The sequence below is a fragment of the Pelophylax lessonae genome (assembly GCF_965119305.1).
Source record: "Pelophylax lessonae genome assembly, chromosome: 9".
Classification (NCBI taxonomy): domain Eukaryota; kingdom Metazoa; phylum Chordata; class Amphibia; order Anura; family Ranidae; genus Pelophylax; species Pelophylax lessonae.
This window is the reverse complement of record NC_138776.1, coordinates 265,467,153-265,491,796: the sequence shown is the minus strand read 5'-3', so window position 1 is coordinate 265,491,796 and position 24,644 is coordinate 265,467,153. Positions and strand designations below refer to the sequence as shown.

General features: G+C 45.7%; 4 protein-coding genes across 4 annotated transcripts in view; all 4 read right to left on the bottom strand.

Moving 5' to 3' along the window:
• The window catches only part of LOC309564445 (uncharacterized protein), a 382,799-nt gene that overhangs the window by 117,680 nt on the left and 240,475 nt on the right, over nucleotides 1-24,644 (bottom strand).
• LOC309562642 (uncharacterized protein) overlaps nucleotides 1-24,644 on the bottom strand; it is a 124,256-nt gene that overhangs the window by 91,469 nt on the left and 8,143 nt on the right. The gene's annotated exons all lie outside the window — the stretch shown is intronic.
• Nucleotides 2,892-5,428, bottom strand: LOC309563934 (uncharacterized protein; the record flags this gene model as incomplete). Its single annotated transcript, XM_082268565.1, has 1 exon — nucleotides 2,892-5,428. Exon 1 carries the CDS (start codon nucleotides 5,256-5,258, stop codon nucleotides 2,892-2,894), a length of 2,367 nt encoding a protein of 788 aa, XP_082124691.1. The 5' UTR covers nucleotides 5,259-5,428.
• LOC309563933 (uncharacterized protein) lies at nucleotides 11,288-24,602 on the bottom strand (the record flags this gene model as incomplete). The annotated part of the gene is made up of 3 exons (XM_082268564.1): nucleotides 11,288-12,498; nucleotides 24,191-24,294; nucleotides 24,370-24,602. The coding sequence occupies 3 exons, from the start codon at nucleotides 24,600-24,602 to the stop codon at nucleotides 11,369-11,371; spliced, it is 1,467 nt and encodes a 488-aa protein (XP_082124690.1). The 3' UTR covers nucleotides 11,288-11,368.

Sequence of the window (24,644 nt, the reverse complement as noted above, 5' to 3'; positions counted from 1 at the left end):
TGTACTGTGCTACAAGGAATTAATTCTAAATCTTATTTGACTAAAAAAAATCTCCTTTTTTTTGGATCTTACAGGACACAGCAAGATTGAGAGATGACTTTGATGTTTTATAATACTGAAGGAAGGTTAACCCCTTCCCGCTGCCGCCTCCCAGCCCTTTAAGAGCTTCTAAATGCCGGTAGGTAGAGATGGGTCATGTGACCGCTGTGACTTGCTGTCACATGATCAGAAAGCTCCCGATTTCTACTATAAATCTGGAGCTTTCTGGTCTCGGCTGGTGGCTGTGCTGGTCGTACTATGACGCGAGGGCGCGCAGAGCAGTGATCGGTAGTGCGGTGTGTCGCTCTGCACCACATCTTGTTAAAGAGCCTATGACTAAGGGTAGGCTTTTTTACCATATGATCAGCTGTGTCCAATCACAGCTGGTCACATAGTAACCGGGAAGTGCAGTTTATCGGCTTTTCCTCTATTCGCCCTGACAAGGCGTGGGTAGATGAGAGCCAATCAGTGGCTCTCCTGATGAGAGGGTCTACACTGAAGGTCAGTGCATTGATTATCAGTGCAGACCCATCAAGGATGCCCACTAGAGCCTACCAGGGATGCCAATCAGTGCCCACCAGTAATGTCAGTGCTGCCTATCAGTGCCCATCAGTAATGCCTGTCAGTGTCTCCTCATCAGTGCTGCCTATAGGTGCCCATCAGTGCTGCATATTAGTGCCTTATCATCATTGCAATGATGGGCACTGTCCTCATCAGTGCTGCATATCAGTCCTGCCCATCATTGCCACCTTTAAGTGCCATATATCAGTGCCTGCATATCAGCGCTGCCTATCAGTGCCCATCAGTGCTGCATATTAGATCCTTATCATTAGTCCTGCCTCATCAGTCAGTGTCCATTAGTGCCACCTATGAGTGCCCATTAGTGCTGCCTATCAGTGCCCATTTTATACCTGCATATTAGTGCCTCATCATCGCTGCCACCTACGAGTGCACATTAGTGCTGCATATCAGTCCTGCCTATCAGTGCCCATTACTGCCACCTTTGAGTGCCCATCATCAGTATTGCATCCCAGTGCTTGCTATCAGTGCCCATCAGTGAAGGAGAAAATGTACTTATTTATAAAAATTTATAATAGAAACAAATAAAACCTTTTTTTTTTTTTTTTTTTAATTTTCGGAAAATTGGCTTGGGTAGGGAGGGGGTGAAAGTGTCCGATTATTGAAGTGGATTAAGACCACCTGCCGAGAGGCCGCATATATCATGCCATTCAGCATTTCTGCTAGAAAAATTACTTAGATATTTTTATATTATATATTTTTATTTATATATAAATATATATGTAACACTATATATTTTGAAAGCAGAGACCATGGAGAATAAAATGCTGGTTTGTAATTTTTTTATTTTGCAGGATATTTTAGCAACTGTGTATCACGCAAACTTTCAAGAAAAAAATGCACTCAAATATAATTTTAACCATACCAGGTGAACAGTGAACCAAAACCAGAGTGACAAAATCATTGTAGCTTCCGGCTTTATTCCTCAAAAAGGAGAGGGAGGGACAGATGTTCCTCCCTCTCCTCTGTGGACGACTGACCCGACCACTTTGAGTGGTCCCAAGCTGCCCAGCAGAAGGGGAGAACCTGGGGAAGGCAGGGGGCAACGGCAGGAGAGGAGCCCCCTTCTGAGCCCATGATTAATATTCCCTTGTGATTGTTTAGGCAGTGAAAGGTACTCTTTATTGAGAGATCAGTTGTGTCCTGACTACCATGGCTTTGATAGAAAAGTGGTTTCTTTGGGTTTGTATTTCAGAGCAGTACTACGAAAAAATTTCCAGATGGCTAGTGTGGTCGTAGAAAGACATTGTCTCTTTGTTTCTAAGTCTTTTTTAGAACCCTGATCTCTCCTTGGCAGCCGTTCAAACTGAGATTGGTTTGATGGGCCGCTTCCCTGGCCAGGTGAATCGAAACCAAAGTGACAAAATCGTTGTCGCTGCCAAATTCATTCGTGAAAGAGAAGAGGGAGGAACTGATGTTCCTTCTTCTTCTCTATGAGCAGCTGACCCAATGCTGGTGGAATGGAAGAGTCCGGGAAAGGTGGTAGGCAGTAGGAGAGGAGCCGCCTTCTGAGCTCATGATTAATATTCCCTTGTGATAGTTTGGGGAGTGACAGGTACTCTTTATTGAGAGATCAGGGGTCTCTTTATTGAGAGATCAGTTGTGTCCTGACTACCATGGCTTTGATAGAAAAGTGGTTTCTTTGGGTTTGCATTTCAGAGCAGTACTACGAAAAACATTTCCCGATGGCTAGTGTGGTCGTAGAAAGACATTCTCTCTTTGTTTCTAAGTCTTTTTTAGAACCCTGATCTCTCCTTGGCAGCCATTCAAACTGAGATTGGTTTGATGGGCCACTTCCCTGGCCAGGTGAATCGAAACCAAAGTGACAAAATTGTTGTCACTGCCAAATTCATTCGTGAAAGAAGAGGGAGGAACTGATGTTCCTTCTTCTTCTCTATCGGCAGCTGACCCAATGCTGGTGAAATGGAAGAGTCCGGGAAAGGTGGTGGGCAGTATGAGAGGGGACCCCTTCTGTAAAAGTGATTGGGTGGCTATAAATCTGAATGCCGATAGCCAGCTGAAGATTTGATACCAGGATTATGGCTGAAGCTGTAGAGCATCAAAAATGTGGTTCCCTGGCCAGGTGAATTAAAACCAAAGTGACAAAATCGTTGCCGCTGCCAACTTCATTTGTCAAAGAGAAGAGGGAGGAACTGATGATCCTTCTTCTTCTCTATGAGCAGCTGACCCAATGCTGGTGGAACGGGAGAGTCCGGGAAAGTTGGTGGGCAGTAGAATGAGAGGGGCCCCCTTCTGTTAAAGTGATTGGGTGGCTATAGATCTGAATGCCGATCGCCAGCTGAAGATTTGATACTTGGCTGAAGCTGTAGAGCTTCAAATATTTTGTTGTATATGTTGTACACAAAGTCCTGGCGGTGTGGTTCATAAACAACCCTTAAAACCCACTGACCTCTTGCCTTACTGTATTGACCTATGTAGCTTTCGGATAGGCCACTATTGCTTGGCCCAGATTTGGTTCCTTCTACGTTATAATTGTGCTCTAGAATAGCGAGTTGTGTCCTGGCTACCATGGCTTTGATAGGAAAGTGGTTGCCTCTGGGGCTGTATTTCCGAGCAGTACTACGGAACATTTCCGGTTGGCCAGTGTGGCCGTACAAAGACATTCTTTCCAAGTCTCTAAGCCATGTCTTTTTTAGAACAATTTCTTTGAGCTCCTTGTAGGCACATGACCCTTTTCTCAGCCATTTCCTGGTAAGCTTTGATGTTTCGCTCATGGGAGGATGATGACATTCTTTGTAACGTTCACCTCCATTCCATCGATGAACATTGATCACATGGAACAATAAAGAACACCATTGCTCCTTCAGCACTGTTGGATTGTGCTGACAATTTGCAGATGCCCACCACAAATGTTTTTTTATGGATGGAATCCAAGGTGCCAACTCTCCGCATCCTTTTTTCCTACTGGCGGCATTAAGCTTGGCCCCAATAGATTTTGCCATATGCTGGACGTCATACCGGTGTAAGATTTTTGGATATTTTTCACGGAATTGCTTTCTGATTGTAATGTTCCGGTCTGTACATATCATACGTACATGGAGGCCTTTTTGCTGTACCTCATCCAATGCCTTTACAAAAGCTTTACTCGCTAAAGCTCGAACTGAACTTGACCCTGGTGTAAGCGGCTCAACACAAAACCCAACAATTTTTTGAGTTTTTGCTTCCCTAAAGAAAAAGGTGTAATATTTTGAATAGTCTCTGAGGCCATTACATTGGCTGTCACCAGATAGACAGATCACTTGTCCAGAGAGTTTGGAGATTATGTTTTGTTGGTTTAATTTCCAATGGTAATCGATGGCAGGGAACAAAAATGTTTTCTGATAATCGTAAAATGTGGCTTTGCTAATGGATACCATCCCTAATAGTTTGAGGAAACTTTCAATTTTTTGAACATTTGAACCGCTGCATAGAGCTGCGCTTGATATCAGGACATCGCCCACTGGAGCATTTTTGATTTTGGGTTGACTTTCCCACAGTAGAGAGCAATGACCGTTCCTACACGTGGCAGAAACCGACAGGCAAGACCCACAGAGGTTCTTTTTAACTTCGGCAAGAGAAGCATTGCAACGGTTGTAATTACAACGCACCATTGCCAAAAGATTATCTAGACAACTCTCGAAAATTAGAAATTTCCTTTCCTTCCCCCAATCAGAACCTGACACGGCAGAGGGTGGTGCGGTTTGATTACCACCAAAACTGTAAACCTTGTCAACACATGGAGTACCAGAGTCACTGTCCTCAGTTTCTGAAGAGGGGTTGTATGAAAAGTCATTACCATCGATTTCGATATCGATTTCAAAGGATGAGTCTTCCAGTTGGCTGAGGAGAGCTGAACTTGGAGTCACATTGTGCGTTCCTCCTGAAATTAGTTCTTCAACGTCCACTTCCTTTAGGGTGCTACTAATCGCTTTTTTGGGGGGAAATGCCCCTTTTTTGGTTTTTAAATGGCGGAATATATTGCACTGAATTCCAACGTTGGCTGTGACTGGACTCTTCTGAATCCTTCTGTTTTTAGTACCTTGAAATGGGTAAGTTCCAATTTTTTTGTTCTTGGTCTCTCTCGGAAAATCAGTATTAGTGCCTTTGGTAGATCTCTGTCTTTTCTTGTACCTAGAAAAACTTAATAAAGATTTAGAATTTTCAGGCACATGGGCTACCCCTGACATAGGATCGTCCAAATTGGAAAAGGATGAGACCTCCGTGGAAGAAAGAGAATGGAGGGATGGGTCTTTGTTGTGATCAAACAAGGAGGAGGTTGGATCTCTATTATGTTCTGTGCAAAGCCTCTTTGCTCTGTCCTCCTCCTCATCACTAATTTCACTCACGGTTTGCGGACTTTGGAATATACTTGGGAAAGCATCTTTCTTCAATGTCAATCTACCGCCGATAGTTTGGTACATGTCTAATGAGAAATGTTTTGAGCATAGCCGATACGAGTCATTGGCTTTACCCACCCAGACCTTAAAGGCGGCCTCATCTATGTTACTCTCATTGAACTGTCCGGTCTTCTCCAGCCATTGCTTTATACGGGCCCTGTCTTTCGGGAACACGTGGAAAATTACATTGAGTTCTTTTTTTCTCCAGTGAGAATCACAGTTTTCCACAATACAAGAAGGCATTCTGATCGATGGGTTTATATTACACTACTCCTGATGGTAGAACACGGGATTATATCCGGTACATGTGTGTGTCCTGAAAAACAAGGAGTCACGTACAAATCAGTGAGCCTCAAGTATTCCCAACAAGATGGTCACCATGAGCACCAAGGTCACAGGAACAGGGAAGAAATATTCACCAGGTCAGAATCAAAGTTCAAATGATTCCCCACGTGGAAAAAAGTCCAAAGCACGTCTTTCTTTTAGAATTATTTTTTTTTTTAGAAGATCAGCCTGTTGAAGAAATAAGAGTTTTAAAATGATGCCAAATATTATCATCCTTCATTAGACAATTAGAGAAACCTAAGAGGGAACCAATTTAATAATCAACTTAAAGTAGTTATTAAAAGGAAGTAGTCAGATCTCAGTACTATTCTGGTCTTTGATTTAGGGGCCGGTGTAAACAAAACAAAAAATGTATAGTGGAACGTGAGGGGAGAAAATCAGTGAGAACAATAGAGGCCAGGTGGTTCAAGATGAACAATAGTGGCCAGGCAAGGGGGGATAAGGGAGAACAATAGTGTCTTGGAGGGGTTTCAGGGAGAACAATAGTGGTGACAACGGTTCAGGGAGAACAATAGTGTCTTGGAGGGGGTTTAGGGAGAACAAAAGTGGCGGGGGGGGGGGGGGGTTCAGGAGAACAACAGTAGCTGGGGAGTTCAGGGAGAGCAGTGGCCGGGGGGGGGGTCAATTGTGGCTGGGGGGGGGGGGGGTTTAAGGAGAAAAATAATGACTGGGGGGTTCAGGGAGAAAAACAGTGGACAGGGAAGTCCATGGAGAACAATAATGACTGGGGGGTTTGGGGAGAACAATTGTGTCAAGGTGGGGTTCAGGGAGAACAATAATGCCCGGAAGGGGTTCAGGGAGAACAATGGTGTCCAGAAGGGATTTCAGGGAGAACAATAGTGGTGACAACGGTTCAGGGAGAACAATAGTGTCTTGGAGGGGGTTCAGGGAGAACAAAAGTGGCCGGGGGGGGGGGTTTCAGGAGAACAACAGTAGCTGGGGAGTTCAGGGAGAACAACAGTGGCCGGGGGGGGGGGGGGGGGTCAATTGTGGCTGGGGGGGTTTAAAGAGAAAAATAGTGTTGTGGGGGTTCAGGGACAACAATAGTGCCTGGGGGGGGGGGGATGGAGAACAATAGTGGCCAGGGGTGATTCAGGGAGAATAATAGTGACTGGGGGGTTCAGGGAGAAAAACAGTGGACAGGGAAGTCCGTGGAGAACAATAATGACTAGGGGGTTCGGGGAGAACAATTGTGTCCAGGTGGGGTTCAGGGAGAACAATAATGCCCGGAAGGGGTTCAGGGAGAACAATGGTATCCAGAAGGGGGGAATTCAGGGAGAACAATGGTGTCTGGGAGGGGGGAATTCAGGGAGAACAATGGTGTCCGGGAGGGGGGAATTCAGGGAGAACAATGGTGTCCAGTTGGGGTTCAGGGAGAACAATAGTGCCCGGGAGGGATTCAGGGAGAACAATAATGCCCGGGAGGGATTCAGGGAGAACAGTAATGCCCGGGAGGGGTTCAGGGAGAACAATAGTGCCCGGGAGGGGTTCAGGGAGAACAATAGTGCCCGGGAGGGATTCAGGGAGAACAATAGTGCCCGGGAGGGATTCAGGGAGAACAATAGTGCCCGGGAGGGGTTCAGGGAGAACAATAGTGCCCGGGAGGGATTCAGGGAGAACAATAGTGCCCGGGAGGGGTTCAGGGAGAACAATAGTGCCCGGGAGGGGTTCAAGGAGAACAAAAGTGTCCCGGAGGGGGTCCAGGGAGAACAATAATGTCCGGGAGGAGGATCAGGGAGAACAATAGTGGTCGGGAGGGGGTTCAGGGAGAAAAATAGTTTCTGGGAGGTGGTTCAGGGAGAACAAGAGTTGTTTTCCTGTGACTGGAGAGCCTTAGGGGCCGCATACAAACACCCATGCAAGTGAACGTTCGTATGCATCAGTGTTTACACATGCATGCACGGCCAATGTATTCTCCACACAATACACTTTTGCCTAAAGAAAATATGTCAGGTGTACATACCGGCTCTATATTGTACATGTACATTCCTCCTAAAATGCATAGCCAATCCTTTGTGTCTTATATGGATTTTAAGGGGGAATCCTTTCAAAAAAAAAGTGTGAGGTCCTCCAAGAAATCCATGCCATACTATTAATCCAAGCATAGAGCCTGGCTGGCCAGGAAGGAGGGGAAGATCATGCGCCTCCTCCCTCCTGAACCATACCAAGCCTTATGTCCTCAATAGGAGGGTGCCTTGCCAGAGTAAACCCACTCCTGACAAAGCACCTTGTCCTCGTGTTGATGGGGACAAGGGCCTCTTACTTTCAACCCTGGCCAGTGGTTGTAGGGATCTGTGGGCAGGATGCTTATAGGAATCTGGATTTTTTTTTTAACCCCCTCCCGCCCACGCTACAGCCGAAAAATGGCTACAGCGTGGGCTTAATTTGCCGAACATGGACGTCCTTTCATGATCACGCTGCCCTAGTGCCCTCTGTGTTTATGGGGACAAGGGCCTCTTCCCGACAACCCTGGGCGATGATCGTGGGGGTCTTCAGGCAGGGGGCCCCCAGATCCCAGCCCCTTCCCTATGTGAATGAGTAGGGGTACATTGTACCCCTATCCATTCACCAACAAAAGTGTCAAAAATATAAACAGGAAGCAGTTTTTGACAATTCATTAAAAAAAAAAAAAAAAACGCTCCGCCCACGACAAACACTTGCCTCTGAATGCCTGCTCTGCCGTTTGACAGTTCTTACATAGGTACTGGGCAGGGCCATCTGGTGGGACCGCCACCATGTGACGTCACTGACCCAGCATGCATCCCCCCATGTTAAGGGCATGTGGCCTGGTATGGTTCAGGAGGGGCGGGCCCCTCTCTCTCTCTCTCTATATATATATATATATATATATATATATACACACACACATAACTGTATTTACGATAATTAAAGTCCAAAATGAAGAGAATGTTCTGTGGGGAATGTTCTGCCCCTGAAGGGGGTCAATCTAGGTTTCCACACTATATATGTGTGTATCATCATATCATCATCTGCAGGAGATAAAAGACATCACAGTGACTATGGAAGAAGAGGACGGACATAACAGGGGGGGGGGGGGGGGGTTACTGGTTGTAAATATAAAATAATATCTTATTACCTCCTCTGCTGCCACTTCCAGCAATGTCTCCTCTCTACTTCCTCCCAACTCACCCGTAACTTCCTGTTTATAACCAGACATCAGTTACTGTTTGAACCTGACATCACTTCCTATCTTCCATAGAGACTTCCTATCTGGGTAGAAGTGAGATCACCACCTTGTGGAGCTCAGAGGAACTGCAGCCCTGAGAAACGTCTCGTAGTGAGAACACGGCCTTGTGCTGTGTGTGTATGTACTTTATATCATTATAGATAGGGTCATCTCCACTCCCACCAAGGGGGAGAGAAATATATTACTGGGGAGGAATTCCTCAACCAACACTGACTGTGTTGATGGGGAAATCGAGCAATTTTCTTTCCTTCCACCCTTCTCTTCGAAGGATAATAAAACATGTAGAAAACTATCTGAGGCAGTGGCAGCTGCATGATCATAAACAGCATGACCTCCCACCACCCACTCCTCAGACCTTCTGATTGGTCAGACCATTTCTGTCCACACCCTCTGCAGGGACCAGAAAATAGGACTGCATCAGCAATCTGGAGCTCTCCTTTACCATCGGCAAAGAACGTCAGCCAAGAGTCCGTTTTGCAAACCAATGCTCTGATCCAACATATACTCATCAATTAATTACCAGCATTTTAAGCCCAAACACAACTACTCTATATTGCTTAAAGTATTGGGACACCTGCCTTTTATGGCACCACATTCTTAGTCCGTAGGGTTCAATATTGAGTTGGCCCACCCTTTGCAGCTATAGGAGCTTCAACTCTTCTGGGAAGGCTGTCCACAAGGTTCAGCAGTGTGTCTATGGGAATGTTTGACCATTCTTCCAGAAGTGCATTTGTGAGGTCAGACAATGACGTTGGACAAGAAGGCCTGGCTTGCAGTCTCCGCTCTAATTCATCCCAAAGGTGTTCTATCGGGTTGAGGTCCGGACTTTCTCTACCCCCAAATCCACTCATTCATATCTTTATGGACCTTGCTTTGTGCACTGGTGTGCAGTCATGTTGGAACAGGAAGGGGCCATCCCCAAACTCTTCCCACAAAGTTGGGAGCATGAAATTGTCCAAAATGTCTTGGTATGCTGACGCCTTAAGAGTTCCCTTCACTGGAACTAACGGGCCAAGCCCGAAATCTGAAAAACAACCCCACACCATAATCCCTTCTCCACCAAATGATTTGGAGGGGTATGTAGCGCTACACCCTAGAGGGTCAATGGATTGGGGGTCCCCCTATTTCTGAAAAGCCAGGCAACACAGATTTTTCCAACTTTCATCCTGAGACAGAAAGTGGTACATGTTTGTGTTGTTTTATTGAGGGAAAACAACTTGGATAGGTATTGTGGGATGCTCAACTTGACTTGAAGAACATCAACGAAGACAACTTCCTTCACTATGTACACCACAAAAAATGACAAATCCTCGACTGTGTTCCCTCTGGAATAGCAACAGTCTTTCTGATATTGCCAATGGAAAATCCCCTTGTAGGAGCTCTGTGTCCCCTGGGTGGAATTTTAGCAAAGTCCCAACTTGCAGGAGCCCTATGTCCCCTGTGCTTGGTGAAATGTCCCAGAACAAAGGCTTAGGTTTAGCTTGTTGACACTGTCCCAGAAAGCTTTCTGGATATTATATCAGGCAGCTTTCTCCCTTTTAGGCCCTGGGGGTGTAGAGGTACTCACACTGTCTCTGGAATCCTGTTGCTTTTGAAAAGATTGCTGTTCAGGCTTCCTGCTGTCCATATCCTCCCGTGCTAGCCAGGGTATCTCCTATAAGAGACTGTAGGGCAGTGGAGATCCTTCTGTCCTTCCTCAGCTTCAGCCTAAAGGCAGAGCCTCCTCAGCCCAGGGGTCCCCTCCCAGGCTACACGACACAGCCTCAATACTCCACCATCCTCCCGACTCCAATGCTGGCAAGGCTCCACAATATTTAAGGGCTGATCCAACCACCCTGCCAGGCCTCCTACCTGGGGATTGTCCAGATTCTCATGAGTATGCAGATCATGCCCTTTTTGCCTCCACCCATTACTTTCTAGAAACTTCTCAAAGCTTTTAGAGTAAGGGGGAGGTACCTGACCCGTAGAGCCCTCCAGTCTGACCTACACTAACCTTGACCAATTAACCAGACTCACACAGCTACTGTGAGTCAGAAATATTTTTTTCTACACTAGAATGCACACTAGGGGGTGCTAGAGGTACAAGTTAGTCCGTTGAACGGATAAGTGCGTAGGTATGATATCTCAGTTATCTGTATGAAACCATGCCTGACAAAGGAAACAGGGGCATCTATTTACAAACAATTAGTTAAATGAGAGCGACAAGTATTCATCCAGCAGTGACAAATTCTGGTCGCAATTTAATTAACACAGTGATTTCCTATGATCCTCAGCTCCGTCTAGTGTCTAAAATGCAGTATTTTATTCGGAAATCCCTCCATCATTTAAAAATAAACCAACACAGCATTATGGCCACTAGCTGGAGCCAATGATCATAGGAAATGATTGTAGGAAATAAAAAACGGCTAAAATTGGGTAAATATGTGTCATATACGGTCAACTAAAAATAGACCTGTAAGTGTTTATTAAAGTTTCCACCACAAAATGTACTCAGCCAATGAAAGGTAAGGACTCCATTTTTATTTTTCTCCTGCTGTCAATGGCCAACACGGGGACAACACTTCATCCATGTCTTTGGTGATCTCTGATCTCCTTATGAAGTTTTTTTTATATGATGAAGATCAGCCATGGAGTATATCTGAGGTGTTTATCAGGGGGTGCTTCTTCCCCACATGTCCACCAACATATATAGACATTCATATAGAAGACATTTCCCGCACTCAAGGCACTAATACACCTCGAGGGTTGTGTGGGATCCCTGATGTACAGGAAGACAGGACTTGAGTGCGGAACAATTCCCTCACTCAGGACAGGAACGTAGCTTCTTTCCCATGTGAGACCTTTGATGTCTGTAAAGATTTGACTTCCCTGCAAAACATTTCCTGCACTCAGGACAGGAAAAAGGCTTCTCCCCCGTGTGAGACCTTTGATGTGTGACAAGTTCAGATTTTTCTAGGAAGCTTTTCCTGCACTCAGGGCAGGAATATGGCCTCTCCCCCGTATGTGATCTCTGATGTCTGTTAAGATTGGACTTCAAAGAAAAACATTTCCTGCATTCAGGACAGGAATACGGCTTCTCCCCCGTGTGCGATCTCTGATGTGTGTAAAGATGTGACTCCACTGAAAAACATTTCCCACACTCAGGACAGGAATATGGCATCTCACCCGTGTGCAACCTCTGGTGTCTGTAAAGATGTGACCTCACTAAAAAACATTTCCCGCACTCAGGACAGGAATACCGCCTTTCCCCCGTGTGAGACCTTTGATGTGTAACAAGATTTGATGCTTTTACAAAACATTTCCCACACTCAGAACAAGAATAAGGCTTCTCGCCCGTGTGAGATCTCTGGTGTATGATAAGATTGGAGTTCTGTGAAAAACCTTTCCCACACACAGGACAAGAATATGGCTTCTCGCCCGTGTGAGATCTCTGGTGTATGGAAAGATGGGACTTCTTAAAAAAACATTTCCCACACTCAGGACAGGAAAACGGCTTATCACTCGTGTGAGACCTCTGATGTGTGAAAAGATCTGATTTTTGTACAAAACATTTCCCACACTCAGGACAGGAATACGGCTTCTCCTCTGTATGCAGTCTCTGATGTCTGTCAAGATGGGACTTCCTCGAAAAAAATTTTTTGCACTCAGGACAGGAATATGGCTTCTCACCTGTGTGAGACCTTTGATGTATGGAAAGATGGGACTTCCTTGAAAAACATTTCCCACACTCATGGCAGGAATGGGGCTTCTCTCCTGTGTGAGATCCTTTCTTATGTACATTAAGTTTGGATTTAGAAAAGAAACATTTCCCGCACTCAGTACAGGGAAACCTCTTATCTGATGGAAGGACGGCACCGTCCCTCAAAGTCTTAGATTCCTCAGGATAGGAGGAATACGATGGTTCGGCACCGTCGCTCACAGTCTGAAGTTCTTCAGGATAAGAGGAATACGATAGTCCGGCATCGTCCCTCACAGTCTGAGGTTCCTCAGGAAAAGTCAAATACGATGGTCCGGCACTGTCCCTCACAGTCTGAGGTTCCTCAGGATAAGAGAAATACAATGGTCCCGCACTGTCCCTCACAGTCTGAGGTTCCTCGGGATAAGAGGAATTTGATGGTCCGGCACCGTCCCTCACAGTCTGAGGTTCCTCAGGATAAGAGGAATACGATGGTCCGGCACCATCCCTCACAGTCTGAGGTTCCTCAGGATAAGAGGAATACGATGGTCCATCTACACTGTGTGGTGCCGGATGGACATTTGAGGTAGCCGGGTTTTCTCCTGGACTATACTGTGTGATGTCCTCATCTTCTACTTTACAGTCTGGAGTCAAAGTGAGACAATCCTCTGAGGTTTTCCTCATCTCTCGTCCATCTACTAAAACAGAAAATACAAAGATTATCTGAGAGAAATACAGGATGGGGAATACAGCTCAGAAAAGTGACCAGGGTATTACAGGTTGATATCACACAGTCCTTGCCCTACTCTGGACCAATCAATGAGCGGTATGGGTGGAGGAATGGATTTCATGTTAATGACCCACCTGTGCTGATCTTTGTAGGAGTGTCCTCCTCTATAAATGTCCTCGTTATGCCATCCGCCACCATAGACTGCTGATCATCCCTCACATACATCTCTTCTTCTTCTGCTTTAACCTCAACTTTAATATCTATCAGATCTTCACCCTAAACCAAGAGAATGAGAGATAATATCATCTGTAAAATATAAGCTTTAATATTGTGACATTACATAAAAAAATCAACATATCGTCTCCACAAATATATGTTCTAGATGCTCCATCCAACCAACCTTGTGATGGTGAGGGATTGTGAGACCTTCCTGTGTGGAATCCTGGGAATACAGAGGATGGGGACATCTCTCTGGTGGGTTCCTAGCATATGGTAGCTCCATCATAATGTCCTTGTGGAGATCTTTGTGTCCTTCAGAAAGCTCCTTCATCACACCATACTCCTCATCCTCCTCTTTATACTCTTGTTTAAAATCAATATTATCATCCCCAAGGATTCCACACTGCGTTATATTATAAAACATTTATTGTAAGAAAGATACTGGGGTATAAATTATAACTATCAGTGGTTGTTCCTCGCCTACCTGATGATGGTGAAGGATGGTGTGACCTTCCTGTGTGGAATCCCGGGAATACAGAGGACGGGGACATCTCCCTAGGGGGTTCCTGTAGCTGGATGACTCCTCCATGGTGTCCTGGTACAGATCTTTGTGTCCTTTTAGAAACTCTGACTCCTCCATCACCGTATCCTCCTCCTTTATCTCTTCTTTAACTTCAAATTTAGAATCTCTCAGGCTTCCACTCTGATATATAATAAAAATGACATCAATGGTAACAATGCAGATAATGTACAGATCCTAATGATACTATCAGTGATTGTTCCTCATCAACCTGATGATGGTGGGGGATGGTGTGACCTTCCTGTGTGGAATCCCGGGAATACAGAGGACGGGGACATCTCTCTGGTGGGTTCCCATTACTGGATCCATCTGTAGGAAACACACACACTGACTGAATACATTGTTTCTATGTGTTTATCAGATGATGGGGGATCTAGGTGGAGCCTCCGTACTGCTCTCTCCTTTACAATAAAGTCTCCTCTTACCCGGTGATGTGAGGGGCGGCTGATTCTCCATCATGACGTCCTTGTAGAGATCCTTGTGTCCTTCTAAATACTCCCACTCCTCCATGGAGAAATAGACAGTGACATCCTGACACCTTATAGGAACCTGACACACACAATGATACAGTCACCATCCAGACACATGAAGCAATATTTCAGGCTGAAGTATTATTTACCCACACAAGATCGACAGTCCTGCTTTGCTTGTAAGGATGACGGGGCATCCAAGGAGCATCAGCTCTACTCAGCTGGGGATCATTGGGAAGATCCCCGACTGAGCAAAGCGGATTCCTTTCTGAGGGAAAGGGGCCTTACTACAAATTACTTTTCTATCTTTCTTCTTATTTGAATAAATCAAAGACGTAAATATTCAAATCCATAAAATCCCATCCTCCGGCCCCTAATAAAAGTCCTTTAATTGGGTAGTATAGACCAGTGGTCTCCAAACTGCGGCTCTTTGCTTGCCTTTATCTGGCCCTTGGGGCACTACTCCTACTACTGACTCCAACAATGGGAGCATAATTCTTGCCACTGATACCAATGATGGGCACACTTACACTCACTGACACCAATGATGGGGCACTATTCCACCCACTGACACCAATGATGGGGCACTATTCCACCCACTGACACCAATGATGGGGCACTATTCCCCCCACTGACACCAATGATGGGGCACTATTCCACCCACTGACACCAATGATGGGGCACTATTCCTCCCACTGACACCAATGATGGGGCACTATTCCACCCACTGACACCAATGATGGGGCACTATTCCCCCCACTGACACCAATGATGGGGCACTATTCCACCCACTGACACCAATGATGGGGCACTATTCCCCCCACTGACACCAATGATGGGGCACTATTCCCCCCACTGACACCAATGATGGGGCACTATTACTACCACCGACACCAATGATGAGGCACTATTCCTCCCACTGACACCGATGGGGTGTTAATCATCCCACTAAAGATGGGGCATTGTTTACTCCCACTGACACTGGGACATTTTCTACTTCCAATAGCCACAGTCCAGTCCCTCTAAAGCAGGGTCGTCAAACTCAATTTTATAGTGGGCCGCATCAGCATTATGTTCGTCCTCAAAGGGCCAGTTGTATCGATAAGACTAGATTTCCAGAGCACCACCCCCCTTACATCAGATGCCAAGAGCCCCACCATCAAAAGTCAAGGGCCCCCCACCCTTCCCTACATCACAGTGGGGGCAGAGCTGGGAAGCAGAAAGTGCAGGGTTCTGTCCTCCTCTCTGCTGCCAACTTCTGAGACAGGGGGTGTTGGAGATGAGGGGGGTGCTGCAGCTGCAGGAGAGGTTTGAGGGCCACATGAAATGACCTGGAGGGCCAGATTCAGCCCGCGGGCCTTGTGTTTGCAACATGTGGCCTAAAGTCTGAAAGACAGTAAACTGGCCCCTTGTTTAGAAAGTTTGGAGACCCCTGGTATAGACTGATGAGGTGAGAAGGTGACCAATCTCCAAAATGAAGAGAATGTTCCGGCCCCGTAAGTTGTTCTGACCCTGAAGGGGTAATCTAGGTTTCCACACTATATATGTGTGTATCATCATCTGCTGGAGATAAAAGACGTCACAGTGACTATGGAGGAAGAGGACGGCACATGACGGGTGGGGTGGGGGGATTTAATGGGTGTAAATAGAAAATAAGATCTTATTACCCCCTCTGCTGCCACTTCCAGTGATGTCTCTGCTCTACTTTCCCCCACCTCTCACCTGGAACTGGAACTTCATATTTATACCTGACATCACTTCCTGTCTGGATAGATGTGAGATCACCACCTTGTGGAGCTCAGAGTAACTGCAGCCCTTCGAGAAATGTCTCGTAGTGAGAACACGGCCTTGTGCTTTGTGTGTATGTACTGTATATCCATATAGATGGGTCATCTCCACTCCCACCAACGGGAAGGGAAATAGATTACTGCCTAGTCCAGCCTTTATCAGCCAGGGTTCCTTCTTTGTGAATGAGTTGAAGAAGGCTTCCGAAATCAAGTATCTACTAAAGCCTAGTATCGGCCGACCGATCGTCCGTCTTTTGTCCAGAGTGGTGTTTTGTTGGTTGGAATGTGCCTAGACTGCACACAAATTTTCTCGGCCGACAAAATTCTACTTCAGAAGTGATGTCATGTGTTGGTTTGCTTTCTTTGTGTTCTTTCTTCTCTGAGCATGCCCAGTCTTGCTCATTAGATTTTTCCCTGTCGAAATCTGTGCTGACTGCACGAAAATCGGCCGTGTTTTGACGGCGGACAAAAATTTTATAGCCTGCACACCAGATTTTTTTCGGCCGAAAAGTTGGAGTTGGTTGTCGGAAGCATTATACTAACAAGCCGAAAATCGGCAGATCGTTCGTCGGACGAAAATTCCCTGCCGATTTTCGACGCGTGTGTACGGGGCTTAAGACTTTGCATGTTTATAATAAACAGACCAAACATCGAACAGGTGGTAAATTAGGGTGGTTCCTATGTCTGGGGGATGGGCATTACGGAGCTCTGCAGTGTGCCCCTAGAGTCACACAGGGGTACAGAAGAACATTGCAGCGGGCCCTACTAGGTGACAGTGACAATCTGAATGGAGGAGGACAGCGCTTTGCCCAGTGCAGCTCTCCTCCCTCCGTAAAATACATCCACAAGACAGAAGCTTAGTGAGGGGGAACTCCTCCCTCCATTGTGTCATGTGACTGGAGTGAAGGAGGAGGTGAAAATAGAGCCTCCCTCTCTCTTAGCTGCTGCTGCCTGTTTCCGAGTTCTAACAGGTGGCAGGAGCTGTGACTGCAAAGCCAGTATCTGCTTATCCCCCTAACCCCCCCTTACCTACACCCCTGTAATCGGAATCTGTACTCACTGGGTTGTTGCTTTCTTCTGCTCTTATCGTTGTCCCAGTGGTATTTGTCTTTCTCCTGTCTGGCGTAATATCTTCTCAAGGCAAATCATTGTCAGGGGGTTACCCCAATGCAAGGGACCACTACACTGAATACTGATATAAGGGGATCATACTGCCATTGGTCACCAATGTAAGGGACCATTACACTGATCACTGTTATAGGGGGTCCGTCTCTAATTGGTCACCAATGTAAGAGAGACTACACTGACTACTTATATATAGGGTCCTTCTCCCATTGGTCACTGATGTAAGTAACTACTACACTGACCACTAATATAAGGGGGTCCTTCTCCCATTGGTCACCAATGTAAGGGACCACTACACTGACCACTGATATAAGGGGGTCCTTCTCCCATTGGTCACGGATGTAAGGGACCACTACACTGACCACTTATGTAAGGGGGTCCTTCTCTCATTGGTCACCAATGTAAGGGACCACTACATTGACCACTGATAGAAGGGGGTCCTTCTCCCATTGGTCACCAATGTAAGGGACTATTACACTGACCATTGATATAAAGGGTCCTTCTCCCATTGGTCAACAATGTATGGGACTATTACACTGACCATTGAAATAAAGGGTCCTTCTCCCATTGGTCAGTAATGTAAGGGACCACCACACTGACCACTGATATAAGGGGGTCTTTGCCACTGGTCACCAGTGTAAGGGGCCACTACACTGACCACTCATATAAGGGGATCCTTCTCCCATTAGTCACCAACGTAAAGGACCACTACACTGACCACGGATATAAGGGGTTCCTTCTCCCATTGGTCACTAATGTAAGGGACCATTACACTGACCATTGATATAAAGGGTCCTTCTCCCATTGGTCACCAATGTAAGGGACCACCACACTGACCACTGATATAAGGGGGCCTTTGTCACTGGTCACCCATGTAAGGGGCCACTACACTGACCACTCATATAAGGGGATCCTTCTCCCATTGGTCACCAATGTAAGGGACCACTACACTGACCACTGATATAAGGGAATCCTTCTCCCATTGGTCACCAATGTAAGGGACCATTACACTGACCATTGATATAAAGGGTCCTTCACCCATTGGTCAACAATGTAAGGGACTATTACACTGACCATTGATATAAAGGGTCCTTCTCCCATTGGTCAGTAATGTAAGGGACCACCACACTGACCACTGATATAAGGGGGTCTTTGCCACTGGTCACCAGTGTAAGGGGCCACTACACTGACCACTCATATAAGGGGATCCTTCTCCCATTGGTCACCAATGTAATGGACCACTACACTGACCACTGATATAAGGGAATCCTTCTCCTATTGGTCACTAATGTAAGGGACCACTACACTGACCATTGAGATAAGGGGTCCTTCTCCTATTGGTCACCAATGTAAGAGACCGCTACTTTGACCACTGTCAAGTGCTTATCTTATTGGTCACCAATGTAAGGGGCCACTACACTGATCATTGGTCACCACCTCCCCACTATGTTTCCAAGGCCTCGCTATTCCACCTGCAGGCCCAGTACTGGTAGGGCAGATGTTGCCATGCAGAGGAAGGAAAAACCAGTAAACATCTGTTCTTATAGACCCCCTTATTAAAGAGAACACGTCACAACAACATCCTATCACATAGGGAGTTATTGATTCCTTATGAGAAAGCAATAAAGTTAAGTGAAAAAAAAATGTAAATAGTTACCGTAGTCACACCTTAGCACTTAAACCCCTCCCCCCAAAATATTTGTGCCCTAATGTAAATGCACATGTTAGGTGGAACTACCCATGAAAATGCTGATTGCACTACACGCGTTACATGCCCATTTGTTGAAGGTTAACACTAAACTGATGACCTGTAAAGGCTTTTAAAGCATCACCTATGGGCAATATTTGGAACCAGACTATGACGGGAGTCACTTTGGTTGGGAGGCCCGTGGAACACAGCTTACCTTAGAGAGGTTGGGAAATCCCTCTCTCAGCTCCCATGGCCCCTCTTATGTGTAAGTCACCCTGTGTCTACTAGGGACACAGGGTGACCAAGAAAATTATGGACTTAATAGACACTGAGAATTTGGTTTGGAATACTCAAATGGGACAGTAATATTTGTCAACAACATATCTCAAGCTATGTATGAAGACTCTGGGACTCTAGACCTAGGATTCATGTTAAGGCCTAGCTGCCTATTGCCAATAAGAGACTGCTTCACACAGTCAGACTCATAGCAGATGCTAATATCATCAGCTCAACCACGGGTCTTCCACACATTGTTGTTTGTGCTGATTTACTCATCTATTGTTTACTGTGGGTTCTGTGTTTACAATTATAATAATGTGTATTGTACTTCAGGAGCTCAAGGACAGCAGTCTGCTAGTTAATTGGCTCAGGTTGATTGAATCACTGTCATCTATTAGTTACTGGTGGGAAAGTAGAATACTGTTTGTGTTGGTGGTTCCTTAGATAATCAGTTCAGGGTAATTATATTTCTGTACACAATTTCATCTGCATGGGATAATGTAATCAGGCACCTGACCTGGTGGGGTAATCTGATCAGGAGGGGGGGGGGATGTCCTCCTGTGAGGTATATATATTCAATATGACATTGTTCAATTAAGGTTTCAGTTCTATATGTAGCACCCTCCTAGGTAGGTGCTAGGCAAAAGCATCTATGGCTCCTTCTGCTTATCAGGGGAGCCTGATCTATTAGGTTGCCTGTTACATGTTTCCAGGTGTGATTCACTGGATCTGAGGGAGTGTCTCCACTGCATCTAATGAGGGAGCTTGTTGGACATCGGAGGAAACCCAGCCAGTGACACATTAGCTTTTGTGGGAATCCCAGTGGGAGGGCATTCTTGCAATGCATCCTGGGATTGCCCATAAAAGCTGAGGGGACATGTGACAGGGCGTCTTTGGCGGGAAGCAGAGTCCCAGGAGGAGGCTGATTGCTGTCTCTCCTCCTGCTGAGTATGAGGAAGGTGGTTCAGGCAGTCGGCCTAGTGAACCAGGTGTGGAGCTGCTGGCAGAGTCTCTCGGGAAAAACAGTATCGTGAGTACCAGGAGATTTGCCAAAGGGTCTACCCAGGAAGGGGGACCACTCCAATGAATTCAGAGGATCAGGGAGCCAGCTCACACAGAGTGTACAATAAAGGGCCATGTAGGACCCTGAAGAATAGGGACAAAGGGGGTGCCGTGTAGAACCCTAAAGAATAGGGACAAAGGTGGTGCCATGTAGGGCCCTGAAGAGGGATTCACAGAGTAGTACAGTTCATCAAATTCTTCTTCACTACAGTGACAAGGTGAAGCAGCGGCCTTGCCGCACTCAGCTATACTTAGACGTCCCAGCAAATTGTGCATACTTGTTCAAGTTGGAGTATCCCACTCATTCCCTTCTCCTATCCAAGTTCTCAAATAAAAAACCACAAAAAAAACAAAACCACTGGACTGTTTTCTGACTGAGCCAAGCACTTGGAAAATGCTAAATTGTCAAGTTGTTGCTATGGGTAACCCAGGGGAATCCGTAACCAGCAGCTCCCATGGGAGTAGTGCTGCATATACAAGTTAAGTTCTGGCTAGTTTTGTATGGGGGGGCGGCTAGAATATCTGATATCTATGTTCAGACTGGAGGAAGCCGTATTCTGACGGAAGCCCACAAGCGCAGTGTGGGTCACGGTTCCGTTACACCGACATTTGCCATCATTGCACCGACACACACAATTTTCTTTTGCACTCAATAACGTTTTTATTATCATTTTACATTTAACAAAGTTACAGTCAGAAATATCAGGAAATAATAAAAAGGTAGAAATCTGATTGGTCAGGAAAATGACATGTCTGGAATGTGGAGGCGGAGTCGTTATTAATTTGTGTACAATACAATACACCACGTGTTACATTGTTATAACAAAGTATTGTAGAAAAGATCACAGCATAGAAAATGGGGGGGGGGGGGGGGAGCAAAAAATAAACCCGGATATTAAGCTGAAACACCTAAACAATTACCCCCGTTTTAATCGCCAGGGTCTCTGCTTTCAGAAAATACAGGTTTGGGCATTTTACCTAAACGTCAGGCACCAAAATGTGCAATTTAACACCTGTGCAAAAATAATGCACAAACAGCACTGGCCTGAAAGGGATAATGTGAGATGGAATCACTCTCCTTCGATCACACTCTAAACATTAGAGCTCCCCCTAGCTGTAGCCTGGTAATTACATTGCTAGGAGGGGTTCATTTGTTTAGTGGCTGAATACTTCCTATCTTACAACGCGCCATGCATATTCCTACTGTGTGAACAAAACGAATGGTATTGGGCTATATGCTAAACTGGTCGAATGTTTTCTAAACAAACGGCCAGTTTCCTGTCATTCAGACTTCAGGGGGGCTGGACTGTGGCCATCTGGAGTAGGAAATGTCCCGGCCTCAGTTGGAGTAGGCAATGCCCCATCGTTGGTGTCAGTGAGAGGAATTGTGCCCCATCGTTGGGTTTCAGTGGTAGGAACTGTGCCCCATCATTGGGTCCTATTGGTATCATTGGTGGGAACTGTGCCCCATCATTGGTATCATTGGTAGCAATTGTGCCCCATCATTGGGTCAAATTGTTGGTATCATTGGTAGGAATTGTGCACCATCATTGGGTCCCATTGTTGGTATCATAGGTAGAAATTGTACCCCATTATTGGGTCCCATTGTTGGTGTCATTGGTAGGAATTGTGCCCCATCATTGGGTCCTATTGGTATCATTGGTGGGAATTGTGCCACATCATTTTGTCCTATTGGTATCATTGGTGGGAATTGTGCCCCATCATTGGTTTTATTGGTAGGAATTGTGCCCCATAATTGGGTCCCATTGTTGGTATCATTGCTAGGAATTGTGCCCCATCATTGAGTCCCATTGTTGGTATCATTGCTAGGAATTGTGCCCCATCATTGAGTCCCATTGTTGGTATCATTGGTGGGAATTGTGCCCCATCATTGAGTTCCATTGTTGGCATCATTGGTGGGAATTGTGCCCCATCATTGAGTTCCATTGTTGGTATCATTGGTGGGAATTGTGCCCCATCATTGAGTTCCATTGTTGGTATCATTGGTAGAAATTGTACCCGATCATTGGGTCCCGTTGTTAGTATCATAGGGAGGATTTTGCCCCATTATAGGGTCCCATTGTTGGTATCACTGGTAGGAATTTTCCCCCATCATTGGGTCCTATTGGTATCATTGGTAGGAACTGTGCCTTATCATTGGGTTCTATTGTTGGTATCATTGGTAGGAATTGTGCCCCATCATTAGATCTCATTGTTGGTATCATTGGTAGGAATTGTGCCCCATCATTGGGTGCTATTGGTATTATTGGTAGGGACCGTGCCTTATCTTTGGGTCCTATTGTTGGTATCATTGGTAGGAATTGTGCCCCATCATTGGATCTCATTGTTGGTATCATTGGTAGGAATTGTGCCCCATCATTGGGTCTTATTGTTGGTATCACTGGTAGGAATTTTGCCCCATCATTGGGTCCAAATAGTATTATTGGGTGTCAGTGAGAAGAATTTTGCCCCATCGTTTGTGTCTTTGGGAGGTATTGTGCCTTATCATTGGGTCCTATTGCTGGTATTATTGGTAGGAATTTTGCCCCATTATTGGGTCCTAGTGTTGGTATCATTGGTAGGAATTGTGCCCCATCATTGGGAGGAAATGTGCCCCATCACAATGATGGGGTACAATTTCTAACAATGATGGGGCACAATTCTTCCCAATGATACCAACAATAGGATCCAATGATGGGGCACAATTCCTACCAATACTAACAACAATGGGACCCAATGATGGGCCACAATTCCTACCAATAATACCAACACTATGATGGAGCACAATTCCTACCAATACTAACAACAATGGGACCCAATGATGGGGCACAAATCCCCCCAATGATAACAACAATAGGACCCAATGATGGGGTATAATTCCTCCCAATGATACCAACAATGGGTCCAAATATTGGGGCACAACTCTTACCAATACTAACAATGGGACCCAATAATGGGGCACAATTCATCCCAAGGATAAAAACAATGGGACCCAATGATAAGGCACAATTCCTACCAATACTACCAACAATATGACCCAATGATGGGGCACAGGTCCTCCCAATGATAGCAACAATGGGACCCAATGATATGGCACAACTACTACCAATAAAAGCAAGCAAAGGGCAGCATCCAGCCCCCGGGACGCAGTTTGAAGACCACTGATCTAAAGGAAAACTAAAGGCAAAACATTTTTTTTTTTTAGTTTTGGATAGAGTGGAGAGGGATTGGAACCCCTGTTAGCTTTTATTGCTGTCTGCGCTCCCATTAGGGAAATTCGCCCTCTCTTTTTGTCCCATTTACCATTATCACTGAAAGTGAAAGTAAAAGAAAATCCCACATATTGGGGTTGTCCCCAGAAAAGCAATAGAGGGGAATTCTTCCAATGGGGACACTAGTTCTGGTGACCTAGGGGGGACCCAAGGGATTCTCCTAATTTGCATGGATTTCCTCTCACTTCCTGTGTTGTTGATGGGACAGGAAGTGAAGGTATTTCTCCCGAATGAGACAGTTGGTGAAAATAAGGGGTTATAACCCACCCTTAGTTAATCCGAAATGAAAAAAAAAAAAAGGTTTTGCCTATACTTCTTCTTTAATGTAAAATACTATATTTAGCAACATTCATATTGAAGACATTTCTCGCACTCAAGGCACTAATACAACCCAAGGGCTTTGTAGGACCCCTGATGTACAGAAAGACAGGACTTCAGTAAAGGGATAATTCCTTCACTCGGGGAAAAGTGGCTTCTCCCCCAGGTGAGATCTTTGATGTGAGTAAAGATTGCACTTCTGCGAAAAACCTTTCCCGCACTCAGCACAGGAATACGGCTTCTCCCCCGTGTGAGATCTCTGATGCCTGTTAAGAGAGGACTTGTCTATAAAACGCTTTCCGCACTCAGAACAGGAATACGGTTTTTCTCCCGTGTGAGACCTGTGATGTATGACAAGGTGTGTTTTTCTTGGAAAACTTTTCCCGCACTCAGGGCAGGAATACGGCTTCTCACCCGTGTGCGATCTCAGATGCGTGGAAAGATGTGACTCCACCGAAAAACTTTTCCCGCACTGAGAACAGGAATACGGCTTCTCGCCCGTATGCACTCTCTGATGTCTGTAAAGATGTGACTTAACTAAAAAACATTTTCCGCACTCAAGGCAGGAATACCGCCTTTCCCCCGTGTGAGACCTTTGATGTGTAACCAGATTTGATGATTTTGCAAAACATTTCCCGCACTCAGAACAAGAATAAGGCTTCTCGCCAGTGTGACACCTTTCATGTATGATAAGATAGGACTTGTGTGAAAAACTTTTCCTGCACTGAGGACAGGAATACGGCTTCTCACCCGTCTGAGAGCTCTGAGGAAACTCTGTAGGAGTGTCCTCCTCTATAAATGTCCTCGTTATTCCTTCCTCCTCCATAGACTGCTGATCATCCCTCACATACGTCTCTTCTTCTTCTGC